Below are 9,380 nucleotides of genomic sequence, written 5' to 3'. Positions count from 1 at the left end.
ACAAATGAAGACAATGGAAGCAATCAAAATCAACAAGAGAGCAATGATATGCAAGTCTCAGTTAGCCTAACGCAGTACATCTCTTACATTTTATATCTCTCAATTCAGAGTTTCTATCTCATAATTCAGATTATATATCTCATAATTCAGATTTTTTAAAATCTCATAATTCAGTTTATATATCATAATTCATTCAGAATTTATATCTCATAATTCAGAGTTTATATCTCATAATTCAGAATGTATATCTCATAATTCAGAATTTATATCTCATAATTCAGAGTTTATATCTCATAATTCCGTTTATATCTCATAATTCAGAATGTACATAACTGAATTATGAGATATAAAATCTGAATTATGAGATGTACATTCTGAATTATGAGATATAAACGGAATTATGAGATATAAACTGAATTATATCTCATAATTCAGTTTATATCTCATAATTCAGTTTATATATTGCAATTCAGAGTTTATATCTTGCAATCTATTAGGAATAATGTTATTATTAACTAAAGCTAAAACTATTAAAACTTGAATAAAGCTGAAATATAGTATAAACACTAGATAAAAAAACTTAAATGTAAATGAGAAATGTTGCCTTGGCAACTAACTGAAGCAAAATAAGTTTAAGTAGGAGTACTAATATTACTAAAACTAAAATAAAAAATAATTTAAAACTATATAGAAATATAAAAAACTAATAACAATGACAAAAGCACATAACAAAATGACACAGAATAATTAATTTAATTTAAAACATTTCAAATAACTGATTAAATGACTTAAAATCTTAAAATTAAAATCAGTACTGAAATTATAAAAATAAAAGCTAATTCAAAATTTGATAAAGAAATACATAATAAAACAATGATAGTATATAAATAATAGCAGGTTTGGGAAACGCTGCACTAAACACAGATCGAGTTCCTCCAGCAGCACCTTATGCTGTTCTTCATAATAAACAGAAGCGCAGGGTTTAAAGAGAGTTTCCTGCTTTGTAATTACAACTTTTTGGAGGTGATCATGTGCATTCATCGTAAATATGATCTATCCGATATGAGCTGAATGCACCATATGCCATACACGGATAAACAGTGTGTCTCTGTGCTCAGTATAGAGCACTGACAGCCCAGTATACTAATGCACAGTACTGTGCAGCTGTGAATTACTGTGTGATTATTTACTAATTCAATGATATATATTATTGTAACGTCAAAGAGTCGATCTTTGATTATGCATGACAATGGAAAAAGCTTGGTAACACTTTAGTTCAGGGACCAATTCTCACTGTTAGCTAATTTTGCGCTATCATCGGCGGGACGTTCACAGTGGCCGGCATCATTGACTCCTGCATATTCACGGCCTCTGAAGCCTGGAAGAAAATCCAGATTGGGAAAATGTCATGAGTACTCATATCTGCGTACCATGTCTTTTATTTATGCCAGCCAAACCTCTGCACACCCGTCATTACAACCTGACCCACACTAGCCACAACTGGAAAACATTGTCACGCCAGTTCATTTCTCGGTGTGCTCATTTGGATAGACTGGTTTTCATCTCTAAACATTTAATACAATGAATTACAGGGATTTCATTTGGAGGATGTAGGTGGTTTCCTTACTTCACTGCCATATTAATTCACCCAAAACTTTAATAGTGGAACTGATGTGGAAAGAACCTGTCTCGCTCACTGGAACGTTACTGAGATGTGTAAGTGTATAGTGTTACATACAAGGCATAGTGTCTAAGATTGGTTTAAATTCCACAAGAGAAATAATAACTGATAAATATATATATATATATTTTGCTTTTAATATGTGCAGATTTAAACAATTTTACTGTATTTTTACAGTGTTGTATTACACTAATGGGAATTATCATCAATGAGAATACTGTCCAGATGCATTATGGTAATGAGAATTTGGGGTTAAATGTATTTAATTATCATGAAAATGTCACAAGAAAATCAATCCAATTTTAGGAACATTAAAATTGTTTGGATTATTTCTTTCGATTTGGGGGTGATCTGTGAGCTGTATGTATTTCAGGAGATGAACCTGAAGGTTTTTAACCTCTTTAACCTGGTCCTTTATTTTAGTTTGATTGAAGGGAAATTCTGAATGTCTTCTTTTTTACCTGAAAGACTCTTGAAGGAATGCTTTTGGTTTATTTCCATGTCTGTAAAGGTACTCTGTGGCTTAATGATACTTTTATTTCCTCAGTGCATAATGTTTATTGGTTAACCTTTTATTGTTTTGAAGATTAGGCTGGAAACGTGTTGTTTACGTCTTGTCTAGCGTTCCCTCTCAACACTGCTGTAAAGAGCTGAATAATTTCCTGTCAGTGTTTTGACCATGTTCCAAAATCTGGTTGTACTGGTTACACAGGACTGTTCCACATGAAAGCAAGCTATGCGTCAAACGTTGCCACAAGTTGACATGACAAGAGAAGTGTATTTTCACTTCATTTAATGAGAACAGAAACCACAACCTACATTTCAGCTTCGCGGCACAACTACTTGGATATGTCATAGTCTTTTAGAACCTTTAAAGTTATTTAAATCAAACAAACCATGATTGTTGAGTTTCCGTGCTCGTTATAATTTAGCCGTATTTGATCATTTAGTCACATGGATGTCATCTTCTGGGCTACGCCACATTTTTCTGTCTTTGTTTACCATGGTTAGAATAAACCACAGCAACAGCCGGTTTGTTTGTTTGTGTTTGAATGTCTTTTCAAAATTCTGATTATTTTTTTTTTTTTAAGGTGTACCATAATGTTAAAAAAGAATCAAAATAAACATTATGGAGCCATTTAACACAAGACTCGATCTTAATTAGGTTATTAAATGAGTACTTTGAGTTTATTGTCTTTAATAATAATTTCTACTGATAAAAATATATAATACATGTTTCCATAAAATTATTATTAAAATATAACAATATAGTTGAATAATAGTATATTACGCAGTCTTGTAAAATTTGTCAATTTTAAAAAATATTTTACATCAAATGCCACTTTATAAAATGAAAAAATAAATAAATCAGTCAAAAGATGATATAGTCCTTTATTTTATTTTTTTCCTCCATCCTGGTTCTTTTCTCTCTTTTTTTGTACAAATAAAAAGAAGTTTACTCTTTATATAAAGATATATGTAACTAAGGCGATACAATACTTTTTTGGTTTGAAATGGACATAATGGTGCCACCCAGTGGCTGCTAAGAGAACTTAACAAAGCTAGACTTCAGTTCAGTTAGTTGTGAGGGGGCGGGGCCTGGTTACGATTGGCCAATCAGTGCTGTTACAGGTTGGAGGTTGCCGGGCAGGCTCCCTGGTATATGGCCTGATCCGACGAGGAGAAGAAGTCGCTGACGCCCTCCTCCGACAGCTGGCCGTACTCGTTGTTGTAGAAGGTTTGGCCCGAGAGCTGGCTGAAGAAGGGTGGGCGCAGTGTGCTGCTGCTGCCATTGCTGCTCATGGACGGAGAACTGATGAGGCGTTCTGTGCTGCGGCCCTCCGATGGACTACAGAGTTTACACAATGCTTAATGCAACTCCAGAGTATGAAAACTAAACCATTATAAATGAAGTGAGCCATAGCCATAGTCATTTTTCTAATGATAAATGGTGTGCATAATCTTCAGTTTCACCTACGTTTTCAACATGGCCCCTCTGTGCTTGTGTTCAAACCTCTCGAGCTCATCTGATGCCAAAACCATCCCACTGTCTGTCTGGCTGTCCTAAAGGGACACAAAGATGTATGAGACAATATACATGTTAACATTCTTCAGCTTATAAAAACGATACATATATTGGAGGTCTTAGTCGTACATGATGTGTCTTGTGTGATGTCATTTCCAGAGGAAGTTCCTCAAAGGTCTTCACTCGTGAGTGACACGTGCTGGAGGGTCCGACCATGATGCAGCCAGCGAAAGGCACGCAGTTGTAATATCTGGGCAGAGAGAAGCATATATATTCAACAAAGGGGCATAAGTACAGTGGAAAGTCCAGCACAGTCCTGTTATGTGGTTCCTAAGGTGTTCTGACTGGTTGCTAGGTGGCTGTGACTATAATATTTTAGTCTTGAGAGATGAAGATTGTGTGTACATTAATGAGGAAAAAAAATTAACTTAAATGATTTTAGCAAATGGCTGCAATATAACAAAGAGTGAAAAATTTAAGGGGGTCTGAATACTTTCCGTACCCACTGTATATTCAACAAAGGGGCATAAGTACAGTGGAAAGTCCAGCACAGTCCTGTTATGTGGTTCCTAAGGTGTTCTGACTGGTTGCTAGGTGGCTGTGACTATAATATTTTAGTCTTGAGAGATGAAGATATCATTCAATGTTTTTTTTGGTTTCATTGTCCACCATGTAAAAATCTAAGTCTGATTGTTTAGAAAGACAATAGCACACCTCTCCTTGATAAGACACATGATTTATCATAGACATAAGATATTTTTCATACTAAGGGTTATAGGCTTATTCAAATCCCTAATCCAACATACTACAAGCATTAGCAAACACTACAGACATTTATTTAACCCTATTAAACCTACTGTATCATATTTGATGTACATGAATTTCTAAGGCCTCTAATTATTAACATAATCAAAACTTTGCTTGAAAAATCTGTTGCACACAATCTACTACATGCCTTCTGTCGTTGATAGGTTATACTGAGCAAGTAAAAGCTAGCAGAACACTAAAAACATCCCCCTTCAGGTCGTAGTACACATCAATATTTTTGTAAAAATTTAGGTCAGGTACATTTTAGAACTTCTATTATTAATTATTAAACATTGGTATAGTACAGACAAGTTTGTAATAAATTTGCATGTTTTTTTTTTTTTTTTTAAAGATATTTTGCTTTTGCAAGGATGGGAACATTCTAGAAGTTTCTGTAACGTTCTGTAATATTCTAGTGCTTTCTGGAACATTCCAGAACATTGTGGGACTAGTCATAAAAGACCAAAAGTGTACGCTGGATGATTTTGAAGTTTTGGATGACTCACTGTTTATGTTAAACTGTTATTAGCTTACTATTATGCATGTACCATATCATTTTTATGCTTGAGTAATAACAGATTAGCTTGTATAAGTTGTCAGCATTTTTTTTTTAGTTTTCATGAACACTGTTAATGATACACAAAAAGTAATCAGATTTTTTCCCCCCCACAATAAAAACTACAGAGCTTTGATAATTAACCTGAGCATTTAAATATCATCTTACTAAGACATATTATTGGGAGATAGGAGATATAGAGTGACAACTGATATTTATATGCATTTTATGTAAGACGTCTGTTATAGAGCTATAAAGATCTCATTGATTTACATTGCAAGCTTTCAGAATTTCAGAATCAGAATTTCATAAATATCAACAAGAGCCCCAAATCGCAAATTTTTAGTTTTTTTGGATGTCTGAATAAAATGGATGTTTTTTTCCTCCTTGAGTGTGAGGTATTTTTCTGACTTATTTCATATGTCAGGCTTTACAGGGTTAAGAACACTGGAAGTCAGTGTAAGGCCCCCAACACTGATATAAAATGTGTATGTACCGAGTGGACATTGTGTTGCAGGCGAGTCTGATCTCCTCTTGTGATGGTTGTCTAGAGGAAGCTTGTGAGAAGCCATCATCCTCTGAGCTCTGAGACACATTGAACGGGATTTCCTAAAAAAAAACAATACATTTCACATAATCATTAAAATATACAACATTAGCCATTCTATCAGTTTTATAACCAGCTGACTTTAAATATAAAGAAGGTAGTGTACAGAATGTACAGAATCTCATAAGTTTTTTTTCCCTCACGGGTAGACTGTTTTCCTGAAGTAGATCTCCAAGTATCTCCACCAGAGCTGGAAACGTGGGTCTCTCCCTGGGCTCGCCCTGCCAGCAGGCCAGCATGATGCCATATCTAGCAGAACACATCTCACACATCAGAGCGCTCAGAGTTTCATCACTGAATGATGCCATCAGTCTGATTAGCAGCCTTAAGTAGATCAAACACACACAGACACAGTCATCAGGCCAATGCTCACATTTCAGGGGATGCGTTGTCTGGTGCCCTCATCCTGGTACCGTCTTTAAGTCGTTTGCAGAAGTCTTCGTCAATCTGGATGCCGGGGTATGGAGACGCTCCTAATGGGACATGATACAATCAAGTCTGTAAGTCTGTGATCAAAGACTCCATACACGTTTAAGAAAATTTAGAACAGAACTAAATTAATTTGTAGGGTAACACTTTATTTGAAGGCTCAATAATAATAATAATCATATATATATATATATATATATGAGCGGAAAAGAAGAGAAAAGGTTGGGTTTGAGGAATTGCCGGTGCTCAGGTATCAGGTAGACTCTTACCTAGTGAGAAAATCTCCCAGAGCAGTACTCCAAATGACCATACATCACTCTGACTGGTGTAAACCTTATCAAAGATGCTCTCTGGAGCCATCCACTTCAGCGGCAGTCTAGCCTGCAAAGACAGATAACATTTCACCTATAATAGTGCCTGTGAGAGAATACACTCTCATCATGATCTTGGAGATCAGATATGATTTGCAGTAGGTCAAACATTCATCAATGCCTCTCAAGAGTAATCTCATAAATGTACCCTTTCTGCTTCATTATGTTTATGTCATGCAGTAACGCTACCAGTATTGTTACATGTTCATCTTTTGCTTCTGTATTTTTTCAAATGATAATTAGTATGTAATCAAAGTTGCCTCACCATTTCTGTCAATTTTCATTGGATTGCTGATATTTTTATATCATGACGCAAAGGCCAGACAAGTCATTTTTGACCACTGGCCTTTACTGAAATGCATTCATATTAAATCTCATGTGGGGTCACATTTTGCATGTCCAGGTAATATAAAAAAAAAGTTATTTTAATGTCAATTAAGCAACTTTCCCCCCCAAATGATTATTACAGATATGTTTTTTTTTTTACATTAAATGCTGTACTACAAACACTACCATTACATATAAATGCTTTACAATTCAAATAATAAAAAATTTTTTTTAGCCTTTTTTCAAGCATCAAGACAATTTAGCACTGAATCAAATTTCCTTTTTGATTTTTCAGTGAAAAATCCAACACTCATGATCCTGACCTGGACTTTGTCTTCACAGTTTCCAGGAGATTCATTCTGCTATACTACACTAGAGATCTGTGTGGATCATGCTTTTATGTGAAGGGTTTCTCTTACATTGCCTTTGCGCACGTAGTCAGGGTCTTTGTAGATGTCCCGTGCTAAACCAAAGTCACAGATCTTCACCACATTGTCCTCGGACAGGAGGATGTTGCGGGCCGCCAGGTCACGATGAATGCACTGTCAGACCAAAATCAAGATTACTATATCTATATCTATACCTTATTTCACAATAGATCAGCAGATCTAAAATATTTGCTACTTTCTCATCATCAAATATGTTTTTTGATTTATTATAAGATTTTATTTTTTTCATATGTTCTAGGCATTTGTTCCAATTTGAAAAAATCTGTATCCAGCAAATCTTTCCCCCATTTGATGAGCATGGACTGCTATTGAAGAGTTCAACTATTAATAAGCTACAACCCGCTAAATGTGACTAGTGATCCATCAGAGAAGATGAGCTTGAATACATGTTTGAAATGTACCTTACGAGATCCCAGAAACTCCATCCCTCGAGCAACCTGAAAGCTGTAGCATATCAAATCCTCTATTGTGAGTGGAGTCTTCCAAAGATCATCCACTGCAGCCGGGGAAAGAAAAACAAAATAAAAAATTTGAAAAGCTTAAATGCATTATATAAGAATTTAAATCAGAAAATTGTCAGGAAGACAATTCAATAAAGATGTTAGGCTGTTGTTGGTGATTGCTTGGGTGTTGCTATGAAATCGTTAAGGTGCTCTAAGTGCTTTTGAGCATGTTGCTATGCTATTATACAGACACTTCATATTTAATGGTATTTGATGATTTGTTAATTACATTTAAAGGGGTGGTTTATTGCGATTTCACTTTTTTAACGTTAGTTAGTGTGTAATGTTGCTGTTTGAACATAAACAATATCTGCAAAGTTACGAAGCTGAAAGTTCAATGCAAACGGAGATATCGTCTTTTAAAATTCTGGCAGTTTAATGCCTACAAAATTCAGACATAATTTAACTAAAATTAAAATAAATAACAAATACAAATAATACAAATCAAATGACAGTAGTTTATCAGTAATCCTAAAAAATAACACTGCCAAACACACATGCTAAAAAACAACAACGTACTTACACATAGTAAGAAATGGTTATAAAAACTGAAACAGAAGCGAAACAAGTAATAGGAAAGTTATCAAACTTATCAAGGTTATGGCCTTCTGTATCATTAGCATTCAAGAGTCAACAATGCGGCTATAAATAGTATAGTCACGTTGTTGTTTTGTGTGACAGTGTAGATATGTTATACTTGACAAATCTTGTCAAGCGTGAAAAAAAAAACATCAACGACAAATTATGGACAGTAGAACTTTTCAACTGTAGGACTTCTCAAAGTGAGACTTGGTCACTCCAATGATGTCACTTCATCTTCATTCATCTTTTCAATGAACAGTTCACTACTATTTAATTTTGATGTAGTTAATTGTTTTATTTCATTCGTTTGTTCGTTCGTCCTCCAAACAAAAAAATTTATTCACTAATGTAAAGTAACATGACTGTTTTTGCACAGCAAGCAGATTATTGGATAATTTAAAGGGGTGGTTGATTGCGTTTTCACTTTTTTAACGTTAGTTAGTGTGTAATGTTGCTGTTTGAACATAAACAATATCTGCAAAGTTACGAAGCTGAAAGTTCAATGCAAACGGAGATATCGTCTTTTAAAATTCTGGCAGTTTAATGCCTACAAAAACGGCTGTTAGGGTAAGTTACTTCCCGGGTTCATGACATCACAAACCCTGATAAACCCTGCCCCCGGGAACACGCAGCAAAAGGGGCGAGACCTCCGCTGCTTTAGAGAAGAGGAAGAGAAAACTAGAGGTGCACGTAAAAATCTGTTCATATATGAATCGCGATTCTGTCTTCTAACGATTCTAATGGATTCACAAGTTTCAAAATCAATGTTCTAAAGCAGCGGCTCTTAATACTGTTCCTTGCGTCGCCTGCTCGGCACACGCTCTGCATCTCTCTCTCTCTCTCTTTCTCTCTCTCTCTCTCTCATTCAGCTCACCTCCAGCAAAGAACTGTTACAATTATACACACATAGCTATGAGAAGAAGTCCATTAAACATGGACACGCGTGCTGTTGCCGTACTGTATTAAAGCTTTAATCAGGATAAAACCGTATATTAAAAGCTAACATAAGCAGTAGCATTTACAAATAACAGCGTATCTAAAA

General features: G+C 35.1%; 1 protein-coding gene across 1 annotated transcript in view; it reads right to left on the bottom strand.

Moving 5' to 3' along the window:
• Positions 1-3,077: 3,077 nt before the first annotated feature.
• Positions 3,078-9,380, bottom strand: part of LOC107712307 (vascular endothelial growth factor receptor 3) — a 63,952-nt gene continuing 57,649 nt past the window's right edge. The window contains exons 22-30 of the mRNA XM_016517524.1: positions 7,655-7,749; positions 7,224-7,346; positions 6,376-6,487; positions 6,051-6,150; positions 5,821-5,926; positions 5,567-5,679; positions 3,837-3,957; positions 3,660-3,745; positions 3,078-3,530 (exon numbers count right to left, since the gene is read on the bottom strand). Of these exons, the coding sequence (XP_016373010.1) occupies positions 3,308-3,530; positions 3,660-3,745; positions 3,837-3,957; positions 5,567-5,679; positions 5,821-5,926; positions 6,051-6,150; positions 6,376-6,487; positions 7,224-7,346; positions 7,655-7,749 (1,079 nt within the window). The 3' untranslated portion in view covers positions 3,078-3,307. The remainder of the gene's footprint in view (positions 3,531-3,659; positions 3,746-3,836; positions 3,958-5,566; positions 5,680-5,820; positions 5,927-6,050; positions 6,151-6,375; positions 6,488-7,223; positions 7,347-7,654; positions 7,750-9,380) is intronic.

The sequence above is a fragment of the Sinocyclocheilus rhinocerous genome, unplaced genomic scaffold, assembly GCF_001515625.1.
Source record: "Sinocyclocheilus rhinocerous isolate Xijiao unplaced genomic scaffold, SAMN03320098_v1.1 scaffold808, whole genome shotgun sequence".
NCBI lineage: Eukaryota > Metazoa > Chordata > Actinopteri > Cypriniformes > Cyprinidae > Sinocyclocheilus > Sinocyclocheilus rhinocerous.
Note: the sequence above shows the minus strand (reverse complement) of the source record. Positions and strands in the feature narration are given on the sequence as shown.